This window comes from Podarcis cretensis, assembly GCF_951804945.1.
Source record: "Podarcis cretensis genome assembly, chromosome: 13".
NCBI classification, from domain to species: Eukaryota; Metazoa; Chordata; class Lepidosauria; order Squamata; family Lacertidae; genus Podarcis; species Podarcis cretensis.
The window spans coordinates 30,297,480-30,321,741 of NC_137182.1; the positions used below are offsets into that span (position 1 = coordinate 30,297,480).

At 40.4% G+C, this 24,262-nt stretch overlaps 3 protein-coding genes across 3 annotated transcripts in view; all 3 read left to right on the forward strand.

Annotated features, from left to right (window-relative positions):
- LOC307200216 (epididymal sperm-binding protein 1-like) overlaps window positions 1–24,262 on the forward strand; it is a 180,738-nt gene that overhangs the window by 49,995 nt on the left and 106,481 nt on the right.
- On the forward strand, window positions 3,005–3,958 carry LOC307200544 (olfactory receptor 1f45-like; the record flags this gene model as incomplete). The annotated part of the gene is made up of 1 exon (XM_079949080.1): window positions 3,005–3,958. The coding sequence occupies one exon, from the start codon at window positions 3,005–3,007 to the stop codon at window positions 3,956–3,958; it is 954 nt and encodes a 317-aa protein (XP_079805206.1).
- On the forward strand, window positions 5,896–8,270 carry LOC307200136 (olfactory receptor 1E16-like). Its single transcript, XM_079948536.1, has 2 exons — window positions 5,896–6,012; window positions 7,124–8,270. Exon 2 carries the CDS (start codon window positions 7,154–7,156, stop codon window positions 8,189–8,191), a length of 1,038 nt encoding a protein of 345 aa, XP_079804662.1. The 5' UTR covers window positions 5,896–6,012; window positions 7,124–7,153; the 3' UTR covers window positions 8,192–8,270.

Sequence of the window (24,262 nt, forward strand, 5' to 3'; positions counted from 1 at the left end):
AACATGAGAACTGAAAAGCAAATAAAGCTAAAAAAGGAAGTGGGAAAGAGTGTCACTCTTCCAACTTCCTCCTGCAGCTCTATGTACTTTACAAGTGGGGGAAAAAAAAGCCACTCCCAAATCACCTCACAACCAAAGGGGAAGTAAATGGAACACAATTATTCTCATTATTGAACACAAGCTCTATTGGACACAAGCTATGCTCACTTTTCCATGCCAGAAAATTGGAGAACCAATTTAAAAAGGCCAAATAAATCAGATTTATTAGAAAGTTGGGGGGGATGATGGAAAGTTATATAGTTAATAACAAAAAAAAGCAAGAGAAAATATTTAGGAGTGCAAAATAAATGAAACACAGTAACCTGTGATATTTCCACGTGTGTCCCCCCCTCCCCCATTGCTGACTTTTGAGGCTGGTAGTCCAGCTGCTGTGGAATTTTGAATGTTTGCCCAGGAGAAATGTGTTAGCAGCAAAATATTATACTGTCTGTGAATGGGACTATCTGGACTTCCATGTGCATTAGCTGGAGATGATTGATGCTTTGTATGATAGGGCAGTTCACAAAAAACTTTTTTTTAAAAAAAATGCCTGCTCCAAAGGTCTTATCCTACTACACTAGGGATTATATAGCTATATCTGAAATTTTCATGCATACCAGTTAATATCTTGACCCTGCTCCACTGAATTGAAATTTCAACCTTCACAACATAGGAAAACAGCCAAGTAAACAGTTTTTTCGTGGAGGAGGGTCAAGATATTAACTGATATGCATGAAATTTCAGATATAGCTATATAATCCCTAATGTAGTAAGGTAAGACCTTTGGAGCAGGCATTTTTCTTTTAAAAGTTTTTTATGAACCGCCTTATTGTACAACAGAGAATATCCAATGGAGAAAGAAGTAATGTAGGCACCTCTCTTGGGTTTAGGAGGCTCGCTGCATTATTAATCAGCAGCAACTCCCCCAGGATCATTTCTTTTAAATGCTTTTGTAGAGCTGTTTCAAGATCACTCTTTCTTCATAGCTCAGAAGACTTCAGTTTTTTAGAATGAATCTGGACAAATGATGCTACAGACACTTAGGATATCCTTGAATATAACAAAGATTTGCTGCAGGTAATAATAATAATAATAATAATAATAATAATAATAATATAATTTATTATTTATACCCTGCCCATTTGGCTGGGTTTCCACAGCCACTCTGGGCGGCTTCCAACCGAATATTAAAAGCAATACAGCATCAGACATTAAAAACTTCCCTAAACAGGGCTACCTTCAGTTGTCTTTTAAAAATAAAATAGTTGTTTATTGCCTTGACATCTGCTGGGAGGGCGTTCCACAGGGCAGGCACCACTACTGAGAAGGCATTCTGCTTAGTTCCCTATAACCTCACTTCTCTCAGTGAGGGAACCGCCAGAAGGCCTTCAGTGCTGGACCAGTGCTGGATGATGGTGGTGGAGATGCTCCTTCAGGTATACAGGACCGAGGCCATTTAGGGCTTTAAAGGTCAGTACCAACACTTTGAATTGTGCTAGGAAACGTACTGGGAGCCAATGAAAATTTTTCAGGACCGGTGTTATATGGTCTCGGTGGCCACTCCCAATCACCAGTCTAGCTGCTGCATTCTCAATTAATTGCAGTTTCCGAGTCACCTTCAAAGGTAGCCGCACGTAGAGCGCATTGCAGTAGTCCAAGCAGGAGATAACTAGAGTATGCACCACTCTGGCAAGTTATCAAACACTGCTATTCTCTGCAGAGTGATGCCATTTTTAAAACTCTTATATGTCTTTGGGACACATCAGTTCATTAATTCAAGGATATTTGGATGAATCTCAGTAGCAAATATGGAGTCTAGCTCTGAGGTGAAGGCAATTTACTAATATGTTTTTATATCTCAGTCCAATTGACCTTCTTCCTCCCAATTTAGAAAAGCGGAGCTCATTTTTAGCAAAATATTTCATGTTGTCCTATTGAGAGCTTGAATAATGCAGACTCATAATAAAAACTAAATGTATATCTTTTGGCTGCATTCATGATGCTTTTGTTATATTGGATTTGATCTAGACCAGGAGTAGGGAAACTTTTTCATTCTAAAGGTCACATTTTATTTTGGGCAATGGTGTAGAGGTCCAGAAGCAAAAAGCATCATCAGGGTTTAAGCACACATTTGAATCAGAAAGAAAGGGTAAAGGAGGCTGTCAAGAAGGACTGGCCATGGATGCCAGTCATTAGGGCAAAATGGGGTGGTGTCCTCCCACCTGCACAAACACTTGCCCCTTCCATTCCGTCAACTCCTAACTACAATGCAATTGCTTCAAGTCCACTATCTGCTTCTGCCTCCTGCTAGCTGCTGCACACAAAGTTCAGAACTCTTTATCTCTGTGGCTCACAGCTCTCCCTCTGCACATCCTGCAAGGTGGATGGGTGTTTCTTTCCACAACAGACTCTCTGAGGTAGAGGAGGAACACTGCCTAGAATCATTGTGATTAGCTTGAGGTGGGGTAACTGAACAGGCACAACATTTCCTAGTTCACTCTAGCATTGCTAATGGCCACCCCTAGCCAATCCCATTGCTGTCCTCTGTCAGTGCATAAGCAATGAACCCACCCTAGGAGAAGATGTGAGAGTGGCAGCGTGGCCTCTGTTGTGAATTTGGGAAAGCAGGTATTATACATCAAATGATATGTAAATAACAAAAATTTCAAAATAATGTACATATTTATTTGGGGGTAATGGGCTCATGTCAAACCAACTGAACAACTTTATGCTGGAGGAAAATAGAAAAAAACATTTCTAGCAACCATTTGTGCCATGCTAGGGATCAAATAGACTGAAATAAATTAATTTCATTGTTCACTTTTGATGGATTTGACTGACATTCCTGTTGCATTTACAAGAAAATTGCATGCACAAAATATAATTCATGGTTCTTCTACATTAAAATGTCTATATTTCAGATTATATTTTATAGTTGATGTCTCATTTGTTTGACACAAGACCCATGTTGGATAGAGAAGAAGAAAACCAGACAGCCACCATAGAATTCATTCTCTTGGGATTTGGGAATCTCCCTGAACTGCAGCCTCTTCTTTTTGTCCTCTTCCTGGTTGTTTTTATTATGTCACTAACTGGGAACCTCCTGATTGTTTTGCTCATTGTGGCTGATCAGCAACTTCACACTCCCATGTACTTCTTCCTGGGAAATTTATCCGGCATGGAGACTTGCTACAGCTTGATTATCTTACCCAAAATGTTGGCCAATTTGATAAATGGAGAGAGAACCATTTCTGTTCGTGGGTGCATAGCCCAGTTTTATTTCTTTGGTTTGTGTGCTGGTATAGAAACCTATCTCCTGGCAGCAATGTCCTATGACCGCTATCTGGCTATATGTAGACCTTTACACTACAGCACCATTATGCGTAGAAGGTTCTGTGTTCACCTCATGGCTGCAACATGGATTAATTCTTTGCTGGCTAACTTCATTGTGATCATCATGATGGCTCAGCTATCCTTCTGTGGTCCCAATGTCATAGATCATTACTTTTGTGACTTCATCCCAATTGTAAAACTGTCCTGCAGTGACACAAGCATGGTTGAACTCACCGCCCTTTTCTTTAATTTCAATTTTAATGTTGCCCCATTCTTATTGACTCTCGCATCCTATGTTTGCATCATTGCCACCATCCTAAAGATCCCATCCACCACTGGAAGGAAAAAGGCCTTCTCCACCTGCTCCTCTCATCTAATTGTGGTTTGCATATTTTATGGCACTTTAATCATTGTCTACATGTTGCCAGACTCCCCAACTCTAAGAGGTCTGAATAAAGTCTTCTCCATTTTCTATACCATCTTGAATCCTTTGGTCAATCCTCTCATCTACAGCTTGAGAAACCAAGAAGTTCACAAAGCCCTAAGACGAGTTTGGAAGAAATTGAACATCTTTTGCAAGGCATGATCTGAACTCTTTCCTTTCCATTAAGTTTATCAGCTATTCAAAGTACTCATGTATGCAGAACCCTGGCTCCAGTGGGAACTTTCTTCTTACTATGAATATAGTGTGTGTGTGTGTGTGTGTGTGTGTGTGTGTGGAATTATAATTAGGATCAGTGCAGGAGCAAATTTGGATTCCTTCACATCATCCTATGGTCCTGATCTTCTGTTCTCCATTTTCCCGTGTGGCTAGCTATTTGTTAAAGAATAATTAACTACTCAAGAAAAGCAAATTATGTAATAAACATCAGATCTAGATTTGCTGTTAGTTTTATTTAGGAGTTGTGTTTTTTAAAAAAATATTTTTTTTATCACAGAAATGCACACTCAAGTCATATCCCTGTTTGTCTATATCTACTCCCATCTTTTGCAGTCTTTTTAATGGGCTGACTCCAACCAAGTTCTACTTAGAATAGATCCAATGAAATTAATGGATGTAAGTCTGTCAGATTCATTCATTTTAATATATATCTTCTCAGAACTAATGTTGGATACAAGGCCATGTTTTTTGTCATGATCATTTTCTTTCAGGAACTGGTGTTCCTGATGTTTCTAATTCTGCAGTTTCTTGAGCTGTTCTGTGACTTGGGGTTCAGTGATCACTTAGATAAAAGTGAATGGGAAGTCATCAGTCTCAAGGAGAAGGAAAAGGTGGTAACCCCCAGGTATATAGGAAAAGAATAAGAGTTCTCAACCGGGTCTATCAACCACTGCTACAGCTTCCTTCTGTAGTCTGGTGTGTGTGTCTTACCTCTTTCCTATATGTGGCACACAACCATGACTTAGGTGGCCCATATACCCTCCAAAGTTCTCTCCTTCATGCCTTACTAACTTCTGAGTTCCATTGGACTGGGACAAGAATATTGCAGAGAGACTTCTCAGTTATGTCCAAGCTTTAAAATTCCTTCCCTGGGGAAGTTCATTCTTTCCTCCGCTACTTGGCCTTCCAGTGTTATATAATGGCTTTTCTTACCTACAAGACATTTGATCTGCCAAGTTGTTGTCCTAGTTTATCAGCTTCAGTGATAGTATCTGCCATATTTTCTCTTGCATATTGATGTTTTACAGAAATGAGTTTTTAGGGTTCATTATGGTGTGAGCATTGTTGTTGTTGTTTGAATGACAAGCTAACCATGTTACTAATTCATGTGATGAGCTTTTATCCCTTCATTGATTTTTTAAAATCAAGCTGCTGCATTCATGGATGTGATTCTTTTTATTAATATTATTATATCTTTTATTGAAATTGATCTTTTATATTATATTATATTATATTATATTATATTATATTATATTATATTATATTATATGTATGTATATATTATATTTATCTTTTATATTATGATATCTTTTATTAAAACTGATTATTTGTGTTTGCTTGTCTTGGATGCGTTTCTCTGGAAAGACAGGATATAAATTTGTTAAACAACAATAAAGAAACAATAGCCTCTCTCTGCTCCCAGAACCTCCTGTCCAATACAAGACTCCCTCTCCATTTGTATTTTTTGCTGCTTCTATTCCCATACTAGCTACCAGCAATATCCTCATATTCCTGCCCTACCTTGGTCACATAGTACAAACTGATGCCCAGCTATAATACCTGTACATAGTAGCTGAATTTTAAAGGGAGCAGCTAGTGACCGCTAGGAGGAGCAGAAGGCAATTTGAGCCTAAGACTTAAAGGTAGATAAAAAGACATAGAGATCCAAAGTGCATCAAACTCTGGAGTGCAGGAAAAAGGTGACTGCCGTCTCATGGAGGAGGAATTAATATCAGGATTTCCTTTGGGTTTAGAAGATTGGTTGCATCATAAATGATTTCCACACAACCAGAAAATCAGAAGCACGTCCCCAGACTTGCTTCTTTTAAGCTATTGAAAGAAGCCTCTTCAGAGGCACTTATTTTGCAGCTGAGACAATGAAGTTACAGCTCATTGTTTTTCAACACAAATTCAGAGAAATCCTCTGCTACCTGTACTGATCCTGGTACTAATCACTGAATGCAGATACATAAGGGAAGGTAAGTACTAAATCCGCACGCTTTATCTTCATCATCTTTCAAAACCCTGACTAACATTAAGAACCAAAATCCAAGAATATTGGAAAAGATAGCAGAAGTGGAATGTGGCTCCTGTTGTTAATTTTTGGGTGCAATACTATAAAGGGTGGAAGATTATGTGCATGGCATGGTTCCCCTTTGGGGGAGCTGTTTTACTAAAATGTTCTCCCCAATGGTTTCAATGGTAAGGAAAATACATAAACCAGTTCCAAGATTTGGTGTGCTTTCCTCCTAGTTCTGATGTGAGTGTTGGGGAGTACAGATACAGATTCATTGAGTATACAACCTATGGGTGTGTGTAAACAACAACTGAAAACACATACAGTTATCTGCATGTACACATGTTTCTACATGAGCTGTACAAAATTAACAAGTGTACACTTTTTCACACAAGCACCTGTACATGTGTAGAGATAGCTTGTATTTGCATCCAAGGCAATGTGTTTGTATTTTGTGTACCTATACCTCAGGGGAATAGGAGGACTTTGGATCCAAAGTTTAGCCTGATCCATTTTCAACATGACTCCAGAAGCCCTCCTTTTTGCTTTGTCTGATATTGGAGCAACATTTATAGGGGAGGGGGGCAAAATTTGGATGGAAGCAGGAGTGGCTGGACACTGCTAAGGATGGAAGAATCTATCTAATTTGGTTTTCTCAGCTTCTATTTTTTCCACATTCAGTTCACCACATATCTGCAGCAATCTGTATTTCTTAAGAGAAATCCCCATGAAGGTTGTTCTGCATTTTTGTGTGTATTTCTTACAGACACATTTTGGCCAGCAATATAATGCAATTTTGTATGGTACTTCCACAAATCTACATTTTTTTTTGCACACTTTCCCATAATACGTGCATATTTGTGAACACTGTTTGGATAACTACATCACAAAATTTGGATAGTATGGGAGGATGGCTATGTGTTGATTATCATATTATACCAGAAAGTGTGAATTTGATAAATTTAGCATTGAATGTGAAATGAATCAAATTTCCACGCCATTCCTACCCTCCACCCATGGATTTCGCTCTCAGTGTGCACCTCTGTATTAAAAGTGCTCTGATTATGTTATAGGGCTGCCTTGACCTCAGTTGGAGAAAGACAATGTGGAAGAATGAAGAAGGAAACCAGACAGCAGTCAAAGAATTCATCCTTTTGGGATATGGGGATCAGCCTGAGCTGCAGCCTTTGCTTTTGTCCCTCTTCCTCTTGATTTATATCTTGACACTAGCAGGGAATTTCCTCATCATTTTGCTGGTTGTGGCTGATCAGCACCTTCACACTCCCATGTACTACTTCTTGAGTAATTTGTCTTTCCTGGAGATTTGCTATAGCTCCGTCACCTTGCTCAAAATGTTGAGCAATTTGATAACTGGAGAGAGAACCATTTCTGTTAGTGGCTGCATGGCCCAACTATTTTTCTTTGGATTCTTTGCAGCTATAGAAACATACCTCCTGGCAGCAATGTCGTATGACCGCTACCTGGCAATATGTAAACCTTTACACTATGCCTCCATCATGCATGGAAAGCTCTGTATTAAGCTCATGGCTGGGCCATGTATTAGTTCTTTGCTGGGCAATGGCATAGTAGCCTATCTGATGGCCCAGATATCCTTCTGTGGCCCGAATGTCATAGACCATTACTTTTGTGACTTGATCCCAATGGAAAAACTCTCATGCAGTGATACAAGCCTGATCGACCTCTTCGCCTTCCTCTTGTGCGCATTGTACACCATCACCCCATTCCTGCTGACTCTCATATCCTATGTCTGCATCATTGCCACCATCTTAAAGATCCCATCTGCTATTGGGAGGAAAAAAGCATTTTTGACCTGCTCCTCTCATCTCACTGTAGTTTGCATTTTTTATTCTACAATAATAATTGTCTACATGTTGCCAGCCACCCCGACTCTGAGAGATCTCAATAAAGTCTTCTCCCTTTTCTACACCATCCTGACTCCCTTGATTAATCCCCTCATCTATAGCTTGAGAAACAAAGATGTTCACAAAGCCCTAAGAACTGTTTGCAGTAGATGGCTATTTTTTCTAAGGAGTCATCTGAATTTGTCAAGGATCCGGCTGAATTCATCCCTTTCCTCAATGCTTAAAAGGCAATCAGAAGTGTTGAGGCATAGCTGCTGAACTCATCTGGGTGGCCATACCATTTGGTTGTTGAACTCCTTTTGGCATACTGAAATATGTTGTTGCGATAATTTTTGCTTTTGGTTCACATTTCTGAGCAACTCTTGTGCTATGACTTTTAGCTTAGCAATGACATGTCAGTTGCTTGCTCTGTAGATGCTTAGCCCTGCGTTGATGGCAGTAATGTGTATAAACAAACAAATGGAGCTTCTATCCAGGAGCTTAAGATAAAAATATCCAGTATAGTTTGTCAGTGAATTGTGTGCCTTGGAAAGATGAAGACCTGGAACATTAAACAACAAACAAACAAACAAACAAACAAACAAATCCCAATTGGACACCACATTTGACCTGGTTTGAGTTTGCAGTATGAAGAGAGGTGAGTTTAACTGTTCCACCCATTGCATTCATTATGAACCTCTCTTGCCCTCCCTTCTGCTGCTGCTGCTAGAATGTCAGAGCTGTTTCAGCTGCAGTTCAGCACAGAAACTCAGAAAGGAGCAGTAAGGTTGAGTCATTATTCAGAGGGACACATCAGCGAAACTCCGTGGGCAGGTCTAGCCTGATGAATCAGTTGCCAGAAATGAAGATCTGAGCCTCCCACTTCTTCCTAAGATTCCTCCTCAGCTGGCTGCCTTCCTAACCATTGCAAACTCCTTCGAGGAGGGGCTCTCTGTGCCTTTTGTTCTGCTTTATGTAATACCCTCCTTGATCTTGGGGACAGAATAGGAGGGGAGAAGGAAATAGTGGAACTGGCAGGTTGCTGTGGATCTGTCACAACCTCAGCATGCTTCTCCTACTCAACTGCCTCACTCTCACTTAATCTGTTGCTTACTCAGCTTCCAACCCATTTGCTCCCCCTTCTTCCTCTGGCCTGTCTTCTGTATCCCACCAGCATCCCACTGAGCATTTCCTGGCTCAGAGCCTTACCACTCTGATGCTTCCTGGGGTGTGTGTTCCCCAGCTGTAGCCTCCCACCATTCTTCTTCATCTAGGTAGTCTGTGACACAGAATCACTTGTTTTTCTAAGGGTATGGTAGTTTAGGAGAACAATTTTCCTCTGCACTGCAGCAGGTGGGATATATAGGTAGCTACTTTGCCCACCTCATGAGAAGATAAGACTCCCTGGAAAAGACCCTGATGTTGGGAAAGATAGAGGGCACAAGGAGAAGGGGATGACAGAGGACAAGATGGTTGGACAGTGTTCTCGAAGCTACTAACACGAGTTTGACCAAACTGTGGGAGGCAGTGGAAGACAGGAGTGCCTGGCGTGCTCTGGTCCATGGGGTCACAAAGAGTCGGACATGACTAAACGACTAAACAGCAACAAAAAAGGCAGAGAAATTAATTTCAACTTGCATTCCAAGGCAAACTTACTCAACTTCCACATTCTGAAACAAGATGCAAACTGAAATGCAGCCATGCTTCAAAATCCATACATCTCTAGATTCTGTAATGCAGTTCTCAGAGTAATGTGTACAAAAATGCCTGTGCGAGTGCCAAGTGTCGAAGTGTGTATAAAAATGCATTTATAGTCACAGCCATCCCTTTCTTCTGACAATCATGTTTTATCATTGTACTATTGTTAACAGATTAAAGATTTCATTGACTATGGGAAGGCAAAAGTCCTTTTTCACCTGCCCTTCTCGTTTGCCTTTTTAACGTACAATAAATGATTAGTGGGAGTGTTACAAGTTACTAGACATCCATGAACAGACCTCAGTTAAGTCTTCTTCATTTTTGACACAGTCTTGACTTATTTGTCAACTCCCTACAACCACCCTACAGAACCAGTAAGTTAAATATCACCCAGTATATTCTCAAGAAGCAGCAATTAATGTAGACATTCCTTTTAGGTTCAGAAGGTATCTTGCACCATCATTATATTTTTTTAACACTCAGAAAATCACCAACTCCTGAAGCTCATTTCTTTTCAGCTTTTACAAAAAGCAGTTTCAGAAATATCCATTTTTTTCACTTAGGCTAGAGCCATCCATGTTCCACAGACCTCCTCTGCTATCGGTACTAAGTCTAGGAACATCACTCAGTATAAGAGTGAAAGACCATAGGCAAATAATATTAATTTCACACAGGGGTGCCAACTTGCCCTCAGGATTGTGGGTGCCCACTGACACAACATGGATGTGTGACATTGCACACGCATACCTGCACGTAGTGTATGTGACGTCACATGCACGATGTGCAGGCTTGTGTGTGTGATGTTGCACATCCGTGTTGAGGTGGCCTGCGGTGATGGCTCCTCTTGCTCCTCTTCTCCACAGCCAGCAAGGCACCCTTTTCCGTGGGGAGGGGCTTGGACTTGGAAACAGAGAGACTCTGCATCCGAGTCTCTCCCCCCTCCGGAAAAGGGTGCCTCGCTGGCTGGCTGCGGAGGGTGGAGCTGAACTGCTTCTCTCTCAGAGGCAGCACCGCTGCTGCCTGCTGGCTTTTCTCATTGACTTTGGGGGTGCCTGGAACCCACAGCGCCCTGGAGTTGGCTTCTACGATCTCATACTCTCACATTCTTTGTCTGTGAGATTTCATATTTCAAAATCTTACCTACCCTTCCATTTTCCCTGATGGGACTTAAGACAGCTTACAGATAAAAGTAAGAACTGCTAACAACATAGAAAAAAAGCAATAATTAAAAAACAATTAAACATTGATCAAATTAAAACTATATACATACATAAAAACTTTCAACCCATACGAATCATTACAATGAAAACAGCACAGTACCAGCCCTTTCATTAAAAGCAGTCAGTTCTCAAATGCTTGTTGGAACAGGGAAGTCTTCATGTGCTGGTGGAAGGCCAACAAGGAAGGAGCCAGTCTAGCTTCTCTAGGGAGGCAGTTTCAAAGTCTGGGAGCAGCCACTGAGAAGGTCCTCTCCTGTGTCCCTACCAAGCATGCCTGTGAGAGGGGCAGAACTGAGAGAAGGGCCTCAGGATTTGCATGATTAATGGAATGCTGCAGAAATTTCCTTTTTTCTTTCATTTTTCATCTTCGCTCTTCTGCATGAGCTGGCAGTGCAGAGTTCCTCTTGGTGGTCATCATCCCCCTCCTTCCACAAGGTTTTCTGTGTGGGGCATTCCAGAGGGTGAAAAGAGTGGACCCCATCTGCACACCACCCCCATGTCAGCAGAGATAAAAGGAAACTTTTCGTAAAACAACAATGCCCAGCGCTGTCAGCACAGCCAAACACGTGACAAGCTCCACACTAATGAACTACCAATAATTGATCCATTATTTGAGGTTCCCTCAAATCTCACCCCACCCCCAAAAAACTTCTGAAGTAAGGACTTTTGACTCAGTCTTAATTTGAAACATTATTGAGATACAGCATTGGGCTTTTGAGGTACTCAGAACGAAGCATAATCAACTCAAATGGGATTGTGGTACTTTGGGAATAGGCTCTGTGCCAAATCCACACATGCTCATTAGAGCTTCTGAAGTCATCTCTGCCTGCACACAGCATAAATGGGCCATCTACTGATACATCCAGGGCTACCTGAGAGGAATTCTATGATAAAAATGCTGACAATTCTGGTTGTGTGATGGCTCATCAGAAAACTGCAACTCTGTCGACAGACAAATAGCAGCCCACTTTGTATTCTGAGTATGAATATATTTCAGCCAACAGTGAGAGCTTGGAAATGTTTTAGTGTGGCTGAAACAATTTGCAGATGTCACAGATTACACTTTTCTCAAATGAAGTAGATGCTCCATGGAAGATTTAATATGGGAGTCTCCATTTAGGATTAGAAGGTTGTTTACATCATAAAAGTTTTTCACACAGCCAAGAATCCAGATGCAAGTCCAACTTCTTACCTCTTTGAAGCTTCTGTAAGAAACTGTTTCAGAAACACTTGTTTTACAATAGGAACAATAGAGCTGCAGCTCATTGTTTTTCATCGCAGATTTAGAGAAATCCTCTGCTACTGGTATTAAATCTTGGAAAATTATTTGAGGAAACAGGAGCTGAGTGCAGGTAAGAACTAAAGCATATGCTTCTATTCTTGACCTCTTTCAAAGTCCTGTCAAACATTAAAATGCAAAATATCACAAACTGAAACATTTTGGACATCATGGCAGAAATAGCATTTGGCTCCTGTTATTTATTTAGGGTGGGATTCTATACACACTTGGTAAGAAGGAAATACATTCCACCAAAGTAAGTGAGGTTTATTTCTGAGTAGACATTTAATGTGTCAGTGAGCCTTGTGTGTATACACATTAGGGGGTTGGGAAGTCTCATGATCCAAAGCTCAGTTTGATCTATCCCCAGTACCCCGCACCCTGAATGACTACTTTTTGTCATCTCTGCCATTGAAGCACCAATAATTTCAGAGGGGAAGCTTCAGAGCTTTCCATGACTGGAAGCAGGAGGCCTTTCTGTGTGGACATTGCTCTCCACCTAAGGATCTACCTGTCCACCTGCAGAGAGGGATAATTAAATAATATTGTGATGCCATCAATTAATTAGAAACAACAACAAATGTAGTAAACTTTAGCGGTAAATTGGATCTTCTTAATGGTGGGTCCAGGTTGTGTGCTGGGTGCAGGACACCCTCCCCCCCGATGTGGGGGCAGGGCTCTACACTGTTTGCGCTGGTGGTGGTGCCACAGTCACCCCAGGGTCTGTGCTCCAATGGGAGTGCAGGGTGTGGGGCCAATTAAAACTGCGGCTTGACGCTGGAGGCCTTCTTGACCTTGCTCCGTGGAACACCTGCCCACCCACCCTTCATTTAGGTTTTGGGCCTTGCTATGGACTTTGGCTGGTTGCCCGTTTTGGAACGGGGACCTGGTAGGAATTTTTCCATTTGGCAGATTGGCACTGGCCACTTGGATTTTGCCTACCACATAGCAATCGTCACAACTTTGTAAGGTTTGGTGGTTAGGCACTGGATTAGTCCACGGGGAAGAAATTAATATTGGGATCCCCTTTGGGTTGAAAACGTTGCTTACATTATGAATGTTTTTCACATAGCTAGAAAATCAGCAGTAAGTCTCCAGGCTCATTTCTTTTAAAACTTTTGCAAGAAGCAGTTTCAGAGACACTCAGTTGCATATTGAGGCAGTAAAGTGACCACTCGTTGTTCATCACATAACCTCTGCTACCAGCACTAACTCCTGGAGCACAATCTAACAGGAAATGAGTACAGGTCAGTACAAAATTCATATGCTTTCATCAAAGCCCGGTCTAACCCTGAGAACCAAGATACTATAAAACCAATAATTTGGAACAACATAGCCAAAAATGCATTTTTCTCCTAGTATTAATTTAGGTTGCAATTTCACAAGAAGGGAGTATGTTCCCTTGAACTCTGTGTAGTTTATTTCTGATTAGACATGTATAGGATTTCACAGTCCTTTCATCAAAATATATTCATGGTTTGGGCTGCCGCTCATCCAATCCAAATGGATGAGCTAAGTCTTCATTCAGTAATAATGTTGAACACTTACTTAGTGTGAAGAGCAAAGATGGCAAACTTGTGGTCGAAACCGTGTTCCTGAACCGCATGTCCCATCATCTGTGACTTGCTGCATGGGTGATGGGAGGTAGCATCAAACAATTTTAGGTGCTTTGCATGAATAATTTCTTTAACAGAGGAATTGAAAGGGGACAAAGGAAAAAGAACTCATTGCAGAGAATCCATCCAATCTAAATACATACTTGCCTTTCATCTGCAGAGTGAGGGGCATGATATTCTCCTTTTGGTGAGCAGTTGTTTTTTTAAAAAAAGTTTTTCCTTTCCATTGATTTCAATGAAAATGAAATATTCTAGCTCCAGGGCTGGGGATATTTTCCTCTGTATTCTGGTGTATATGCAGCATGTGTTTCTATGGATGATGGCCATGGTGAAATGGGAGGGCTTTAGATTCAGTTATCCCCAGTACAGCCATCCCATAATGCCTCCTTTCTGCCCTCTCCACTACTGCAGCAATAGCAGTGGACAATGGAGACCTAAATAAGTTTCCATTGCTCCAAGGAAGGGATTCCATGGACAGACTCCTGTCCCATTTTTGGTTCAACTTCTTTGTCTGCAGTGAGAGGGAGAACTGTAAAATCTAATAGTTCCAGAGATGCTATACAATGAATCAGTAGAAATATCTCTGTAGCAGACTGCTGTGAGGGTGATCAATATCTGCCATGTGAGTTATCTACACCCCCAACCCTATTTTATGTACTCCCGCCTTTTGAGTGGCACAACGGGTCTGTAGTGTTTCTCAGCTTCAGAGTCCCATAGAAAATGCCAGCAAAAGCTCCAGCTAAGTGTACTAGATACTTCTGCACTAAAATAAATGGTCCTTATTCTATTTTAGGACTCTGTTAACCACAGATTGATTAAATCAATGTGGAACATAGAAGAAGGAAACCAGACAACTATCAAAGAATTCATCCTCTTAGGTTTTGGGAATCGTCCTGAGCTGCAGCCTTTCCTTTTCTCCCTCTTCCTCACAATTTACATCTTGACATTAACTAGCAATTTTCTCATCATTTTGCTTGTTGTGGCTGATCAGCACCTTCACACCCCCATGTATTTCTTCCTGGCCAATTTGTCCTGCCTGGAGTCTTGCTATAGTTCAATCATCCTGCCCAAAATGTTGATCAGTTTGATAACTGAAGAGAAAACCATCTCTGTGAATGGATGCATAGCCCAATTTTACTTATTTGCCTCTTGTGCAGCTGTAGAAACGTATCTTCTGGCAATAATGTCCTATGACCGCTATGTGGCAATATGCAGACCGTTGCTGTATGCTTCTATTATGAATACAAGACTATGTTTTCAGCTTATAGTTGCAACATGGATTAATGGTATGTTGATTAATTGCATAGTAATATACCTACTAGCTCAATTACATTTCTGTGGACCCAATGTCATAGACCATTACTTTTGTGACCTGAACCCAATGGAAAAACTCTCTTGCAGTGACACTAGCAGCATTGAGCTCTTCACCGTTCTATTGGCCTTCTTTTATACCATCATCCCATTCTTGTTGACTCTCACATCCTATATTTACATTATCACCACGGTCCTGAAGATTCCATCTGTTGTTGGGAGGAAAAAAGCATTTTTGACCTGCTTCTCTCATCTCATTGTGGTTTGCACTTTTTATGGTTCAATAATCGTTGTCTACATGTTGCCAGACACCCCAACTCTGAGAGATCTCAATAAAGTATTTTCACTCTTCTACACCATCCTGAATCCCTTGATCAATCCTCTCATCTAGAGTTTGAGAAACAAAGAAGTTCACAAAGCCTTAAAGTTTGTATTTGGTAGATTAAGTGTTTATGCAAGGCTTTACTCAATTTTCTCCCTTTAAGCGCATCAAAAATTGAAGATCATGGCTTGTGAGAATAATATGTGAGAGACTGTGTAGTGCACAGTGGTACCTCATGTTACATACGCTTCAGGTTACAGACTCCACTAACCCAGAAATAGTACCTCGGGTTAAGAACATTGTTTCAGGATAAGAACAGAAATTGTGCTCCAGCGGCACAGTGGCAGCAGGAGGCCCCATTAGCTAAAGTGGTGCTTCAGGTTAAGAACAGTTTCAGGTTGAGCTGGAAAACTCAAGATCTACCCACACTGGAAGAGTGGCAGATGCAACTGATGGACTATATGCAACTGGCCGAGATGACTGGCAGAATCCGAGACCTGGGAGAAGAGAGGGTTGAAGAAGACTGGAAGAAATTCAAGATTTATCTACAAAAGTATTGTAATTTGGTTGAAGGCTAAGAAGGATGCTAGATCATAAATAATTGCCTACCATTGAATTAGATTTGAAATTGACGATAAGTGAGATTGAGGGAAATATAAAATTTGTGGAGAATAGATCAAACTAATTGAACAAAATTTAAGAATATAAATAAGATGATAAATTGCTGGGAAAAATTTATAACGATGTAAGTGGGAGTGGGAGACGTGAGGAAGTCCAAAGAAGTTCTGGAAAATGTGTTATGATTCATGTTATATTGTTTATTATTTTTGCATTTTGTATTTTAAAAAAATCTTAATAAATATTTATAAAAAAAAAAAGAACAGTTTCAGGTTAAGAACGGACCTCCAGAACGAATTAAGTACTTAACCCGAGGTACCACTGTACTGTAGTGGTTAGAGAAAGGGCTTTACAGAAAAAGGATTCCACCATCCTAAACTTCCCTTCTGCTATGGGGGGTGGGGGTGGAGAGAAGCCTTTTTGACCTCTTCATCTCTTTGTGTCTTACATTTTAAAAATATTATTGCCATTTTAAAAAAAGCATTTGACTGAATTCACCCCTTTCCTTTATGTTTAAAAGCTAATAAAATATTTTTGGGTATGTCTTTTGAACTCTGTTGGGGTGACTAGAGTACTCCATTTAGTTGTATGACTTCTCCTCTGTGTATTTGCATTATATCACCTGTTGCGGATGGGCTTGTTTATCTGACTATGCTTTCAGTTGTTATTTCTGACCAGCTGCTGTGTTATAGCTGTTGTCTTAGCAAGAAAGTGTTGATTTGATGTATTAAATCAAATGAAAGTAGGTAATTTCCTCCTTATCTCCTTACCCTGAGTTGATGGCCATAATAAGTACAATGGCTGTAATATGTGTAATCTTTGTGCAAGCACATCAGGATAAATGCTCAATAAACAGATTTTGTGCTGGATCCTTAATATTTAGCTGTGTCTGTTTCTGGATGTGTTAAAGGGGACAACCTACAGCTGTGTTTACGGATTTCCCTGGCAGCAACCAAAGGGGCATGATCTATGCTGCTTACTGTATTTCTTTCCGTCATGCCTAGCAATGGAGTAGTATGTTTCCTGTAGTCTATTTCTGTGAACTGTGTTCAGCTGCATACAGTAATATATCCTCTTCAGTCTGCTCAGACTTAAGTGTGCATTGCTTTTGTTATTCTTGCCATCCTTCAATCAAGCCTGCAATCCTCACCCTCAAGAATCCATATTGCCTTCATATACCCAAAAGACCACTTCCTTAGGCAAAACCATCTGAGCTTGGCAGAAAACACTGCCTACTATTTAAAGGAATTGATGTAATCAATGATGTAACACTATTCTCTTCATTTCAAAGGCCATTCATTTCAATGCAAAGGGAACATAATTTAAATTGGGGAAATAATGCTATCGATTATGCTTAAAACCCTGCACACCAGCAACAGCAATAACTAATTGGTATTCACTTGATTGATTTCTATTCTGAATATGGGGCAAATAAGCAAGCTTCATCACTTTCCTCTTCAGTTTCCGTTTCTATTTTTGTTTTGAATTCTCTAACATCCCTACCTATAGATGTTCTAGGTCACAATTTACCCAGATGAGATAGTAGTCCACAGAGGAGGAATTAATATTGGGATCCCTGTTGGGTTTAAGAAGTTGCTTGCATCATACATATTTTCTACACAGCTAGAAAATCAGCAGTAAGTCTCCAGGCTCACTTCCTTTTACGTTTTTGCAAGAGGCAGTTTCAGAGACACTCAGTTGCATGGTGTTGTTCATCATACAACCTCTGCTAGCAGCACTAACTCCTGGAGCATAATCCAACAGTAAATGGGTGCATGTAAGTACTAAAGCCATATGCTTTCATCAAAGCCCTGCCTAACCCTCAGAACTAAGATATCAGATATCCAAGAATTTTAGACTGAATAAGACACATGTCATTTGGCTCCAATTATTAATTTCTATTGAAATCATTTATGCATTTTTCAAACAGGGAATCAGTTCCGTTGAGTTTTCTGCAGTGGTGTTTCTGAGTAGCCATGTATAGGTTTGCACAGTACTGTCCCCAAAATATGTGAATACCACTTCATTAAAACCATTGGTTCTTGTTATGTTGTAGGGTTGTGCTGACTTCCAGTTGATTAAAGCAATGGGGAACACAGAAGAAGGAAACCAGACAGCAATCAGAGAATTCATCCTCCTGGGTTTTGGGAATCAGCTTGAGCTGCAGCCTTTCCTTTTCTCCTTCTTCCTCATGATTTACATCTTGACACTAACTGGGAATTGTTTCATCATTTTGCTTGTTGTGGCTGATCAGCACCTCCACACACCCATGTACTTCTTCCTGGCCAATTTGTCCTGCCTGGAGACTTGTACCAGCTCAGTCATCCTGCCCAAAATGTTAGCTGATATGATATCTCAAAAGAGAACCATCTCTTTAAATGGGTGCCTAACCCAATTTTATTTCTTTGGCTCTTTTGTAGCTATAGAAACATATATCCTGGCCGTGATGTCCTATGACCGCTATGTGGCAATATGTAGACCTTTGCTGTATGCTTCCATCATGAATGGAAAACTATGTTGTCAGCTTATGGCTGGCACATGGACAAATGGTCCATTCTTTAATGGCATACTAGTAGGTCTCCTGGCTCAGTTATACTTCTGTGGGCCCAATGTTATTAATCATTACTTTTGTGACCTCACCCCAATTGAAAAACTCTCTTGCAGTGACACTAGCAGGATTGAACTCTTTACCCTTTTCTCGGCCTTCTTTATCACCGTCACCCCATTCTTGTTGATTCTCATATCCTACGTTTGTATTATCAGTACTATCCTGAAGATTCCATCTGCTGTTGGGAGGAAAAAAGCATTTTTGACCTGCTCCTCTCATCTCATTGTGGTTTGCACTTTTTATGGTTCAATAATCATTGTCTACATGTTGCCAGACACCCCGACTCTGAGAGATCTCAATAAAGTATTTTCACTCTTCTACACCATCCTGAATCCCTTGATCAATCCTCTCATCTACAGTTTGAGAAACAAAGAAGTTCACAAAGCCTTAAAGACTCTATGTGGTAGATTGACAGTTCATGCAAGACTTTGCTCTCCTCCATCCTTTAACCTTATCAGCCACTGAAGATCTTTGGTCATGGCTTATGAGAGTAAGATGTGAGAGGCTTTGTAATAGAGTGTTTACAGGAAGGCTGTTTACAGAAGAAAAGTTCCACCATCCTAAAAAAAATACTCATATTCTAAACCCTTTTTTGTACTGCTCTTCTCATCCTGCTATGGCTTGTATTTTTTATGACACCGTAATAATTCTCCAGATGTTTCCCAACACCCAAATTCTGAGACAGCTTAGTAAAGTATTCTGCACTGTCCCGACTCCCTTGAACAATCCCCTGACAAAAACCTAAGAGCTGTTTGTAGCAGATTACTATTTATTGCAAGGATTGACCTGACTCAATCCCTTTCCTTTCCTTACGTTTAAAAGCTGATCAAAAGTTGTGAGGCATAGCTGCTGAACTACTCCATTCAGTTCCTTTGATTCTATATGGGTTGCTAGCATTATCGCTTGTTGTGAGTCAGCTAGTTTATCTGACTGTACCTTCATTTCTTATTTCTTACTAGCTCTTGCGTTATGGCTTTTGGCTGAGCAACAAAGTCTTGGTTTTATGTATAAAACCAATAGAATGTAGGGCATCTGTGTTATAAGGAACAAAACATGGATCCCACCTTATTTTCATAGCCCTGAGTAGATTGCTGTAATATGTGTAAATGATCAAAAGGAGGGGCTGCCTGGGCTTGTATATCCCAACACCCACACTAGCACTTCATTCAGCGGTTCAATCTTCTGCCTCATGTTAAATCACTCTACCTTCCACTGCCAGGCAAATACATAATATTTTAAAAAGAAAATATCACATTTTTATCTGTGAAGGAAGCCATTTCTGATTTCAACTCTAATCTTGCTTTTGATTTATTATGGATTTATTATTGTTTTTTATGGTTTCTAGTTTAATTATGCTTACAAAGCAGTTTTGAGAATGTTTCTATATAGCTCAACTATGACACAAACATTTGTCTTCCCTGTTCTCATTCTCTGGACTACCCTACTGCCACAATGAATGCAATGGATGTTTCAACATAAATCACAGCCAGGTGAGCTGCATAATTTTTAGAGTTCTTTGCAAGTGGCCCCTCAGAATTTTCCATGCTATGGGGAAATCATCCCTTCTTCAGGGTTAGAAGAAAATGTTCCTCCAGAGTAGGTCTCACCTTTGTAGTGGCAGTAGCAAAGCTTCTTTCTGAATGGTTTTTGCTGCCAGTGTACCGGCAGCTCGACCACCATTTTGCATCAAGCTTAGCATCATTTCCCCTCCCATTAGTTTGTAGACATGCTTAAATATGCAAATGATTAAGAAGGTTGCAAAAAGAGTACTTGAAACGTAACAACAAAACATTCATGGGCCAGTCCAAAATATCTTGCTACCTGAGGCAAAAGACAATATGGTGTCCCTTCATTCCGAATAGAGACTGGATTGGCATCTTAACCTTCAATGCTGGCATTACCCCTGAAGGCAATTCAGCTTTGGGGGCATGGAGAGCTTTTCATTTAGTGCTTTGATATGGCTTTCTCTTCTGCAGCATTTGCTGCTTGAGGCAGGCAACTCACTCTGACCAAGTGATCAGGCAGTGAGGCAAACAGCCCAGGCTATACACTCATGCATGAACATTCCTTATGTGATACATAGTGACACCACCAATGCATTTGTTTGGGTTGGCAGAGAGTTAGAAGGGTAGTGAGCAAGCAGCAGCAAGACACCGAGGAGAGTTATGTCTGTGCCATGCAGCCTGTCCCACATACTGTCACTATTTTGCAAGTCGGATTGTAGCCCTTATCAGAAATCTAAATGTAGTCTTGCATAATTCAAGCGGAATAAAGTGTCCTAGTGCCCATGCCCTAGTATAAGCAATCCAAATAAAACACACCCAGAGACTGTGCAGTGATGGGGAAAGAAACTGAAAAGTGTGGGAGGAATGAATGATTAACAGGAAGATGTGTAAATACCTTGGAAGCAAATCAGGATGAATGTGCATTGCCTTGTAACTGCCCCACAAACAAACAGAGCCAAACTGGTTAATAAAAGTGGGGTGTAGTCTAACCTCTGTCTATTAATTCCTAATAGACTGCTACTGTCTTGTTAACTGCAAATTACAAAATGTATTTGTTTGACTGTAACTTAGTGGCTGAACTATGCTCATCATAATAAAGAATGATGGATTGTCATTGACTTATTGTTTATTAAAAAAAATATTCTTCTGTACCACTGCCTTTTTCGTGCGCAGCCACCTTCCATTAAGGAAGTAAAAACCCTTAACAAAAATTAAATCATCAACTTTAAAAGCAAACATCTGGAAAAACAGAGACAGGCACTGAACATCCTGAAGTAGAGATTGGCATGATCATGGAGAAAGGCCTCTCTCACATCTCAACCAGCCATTCTTCAGCCACCCTTGTGGCACAAGTGGTTCCCCAGAGGATCCCAGGGAGTGAACAAGTTGGTATGAGAGGAGATATCCTAGGCTCGTGCCATTTCAGCTAAGACTTGGAGGTTCTTGAAGTTTTATAGCCCACTTCCAAGTATTTTAAAGTTGAGTGCCTGTGTCAAGCACTAGGTGTGGAGGCAGGAGCTAAGGCAGAGTGGAGATTGAAATGTTGGCATTAACAATGATCCAGAGGATATGGAGAGATCTGTATAGTCACTGACAGCTCCTCCTTTACTTTCTCATTTATTGAAGCCGAGTCACTGTTTGCAGTTAGATTTCCCTCCTGCCACTGAATAGACCCTCCCACCCTAGTAGATCATGAGCAATAGAAGCATCTGGTAGCTACCTGAGAATACTCAGGAAATATTGGAGTACATCCTGCAAAATCAAACTCTGCATGTCAAATCTCTCTGTCTTCTTGTAAAAAGCAATCATTACTCTGGCTTTCCATAGAAATGTCCCAATATGTGTTGATTAAAATACACACACATGAACAGACATGAGCACAGACATGCCAGATACAATTTAAATTTTATTATTTTTTTAAAAAAAATATTGTTCTCCCTCCCCTGTGTTTTTTGCTGTTATTATTTTATTTTTCCCCTTTTTTAAAAAAATGATATTTATTCAAAATTTCAAAAAATACAAGAAAAAACAAAAATACAACAACAAAACAAAAAAAACAGAAAAAAAGAATAACAAAGAAAAATACAAATACAAATTACTTCCTTTCATTTACTTATTTCTTGGACCTCCTCACACCTCCCTTTTTGTATTCTATCTTAATTCATTATTTCAGCAAATTCTTCCCATACTTCACAATTTTTATTTAAATAATTTGTCTTAACAATCTGTCTCTCTCTCCCCTCCCCCGTTAACTCAACATATCCTTTCCAACTTTTACTATATTCTGTTATTCAATTTACCGTTGATTTCTTTAACCTTATCTTACCTTAAAAACCATAAAATTTCAAAATTTAAACCATATTTATGCATACCTCCTTTCTACTAAAGCCAATTAATTCCTTTCCAACACATTCTGATATTTCATTAGTATCACACTAATTCCAAAATTCCAAAAGGAAAATATATAAAAAGAAATTCTCTTCTAATTAAATCCAACGTCCCTTCTTTCTGGTTTCGGTTTATGTCAGTCCATTCTAACCATTACATCCTGTCCATCAATCTGGTGTTCTAATGTCCGAGGCTCTCAGGTCTCTTCTACGCCCCCTCTGCAGATTTTCTTGTTCCTGTTTATACTTGCACCCTTCCCTGTCCCTTGTTGGTTTCTTTCGCAGTTTCTTCCCTCTCTCCTTGAGGAGAGGGTCTCCGGGGAATTCCAAGCCGTAATAATCTTTATTTTCTTTCATCAAGTTAGCCCATTCCGCACAATCCCCCTCCCCTATTTTAACTTTGTAATCCAAAAAGTAGTTATTCCAGAAATAGTTGTCAACTTGTTTCACAGTCCCACCAGAGCTAAGAGCTTCCTTGACTCCAGGCACTTCCAGACACACTCCAAATTCAATCTTCCAATGTTGCGGCTTTTGGTCATGCAGGACTTTGGATTTCTCCCTTTGTATCTTTTGAGGTGCAATCACGACCTCTTCCATCTTCATCTGCCCTTGGACTTGCCTTATCGAGCCAGTTTCCTGCGTTAGTTGTAGAATTTCTTTGTCTTTGTTTCCTGTTAGTTCATATTTACTGGCTACAGCAGTCATAAAGTCCAACTTTTCATTCATCAAGTTCATTTTCTCATGCAACTGCTGCAGCATAGCAATTGTTTTGCCAAGGGCAGACATTAGAACTTCCTCCCTGCACATTTCTGTTCAAGGTCAAATAGCTGGTCCCAAGGTCTAATTCTCACAGCTATAACCTTTCCCTGTAAACTGCAGCAACAAACTGACAAGCTCCCTCTAGGGGACACAGTTTCTAACGTCCATCTTTAAAAAGTATCCAACAAAGGGAAATTTACTTTCGATTTTCAAATACTTTGTTTCCTTAAAATACAAAAATGCAGAAAGCAGCATTGAAGTTAATTTGTTTCTCTTTTTTAACTATCTGTCAAAAGTATTCTGTTTTCAATCAATGGACATCTCCAACCATTTCTGTCCTGACACCCCGTCCCCAGGTTTGGGACGATAGAAACTTATATTCCTTTACTCTTTCTCTGCAGGATTAAACGGTCAAAGTCCCCCCCCCTTTTCTCCTGCTGTCAAGGGGGTTTTGTTGGTTATAAATGCAGGAAATTCCAATCTTTGGATCAATTTTCCAGGCTATTTAGCTTGCAAAATCTTTACTTCAGTCTATTTACAAAAAGCGGAAGGCGGACTTCCTGTTTAGACCTTCCCGCTTCGTTGCCTAATTCATAAATTTCATAAGTTTCTTAGTCACATCTTCCGTTTTTACTCACGGGTACTTATTTTAGAGTCCAATTGTCATCAGGAAAAAGTCAGCGCTCTCCGGCGATGGCTGTGCGGCTTCCCTCCGTGAAAGTAGCAGTCGGTTCGCAGCACCATGCTGCTCACCCCACTCCGCTCCGGAGCCCCAAAAAGGGGTTTCCCCGCGAGTGGGGGAGGCGCTCTTGGTGCTCTGCCGAACCCCACGTTCCCAGGCTTCTCTGCCTGGGATTTCTAGCGGGTAATTTCCATTGAATTCAGTGGAGATTACTCTGAAGTAAATTCGCATAAGATTGCAGTCTTGATGACAGAGAACATAACCACATAGTGGTGATGCATAAGAGTTGAACAAGAGATTGAAATGGCACAGAGATATAGCCATTTAGGCTGGCATTTGAAATTT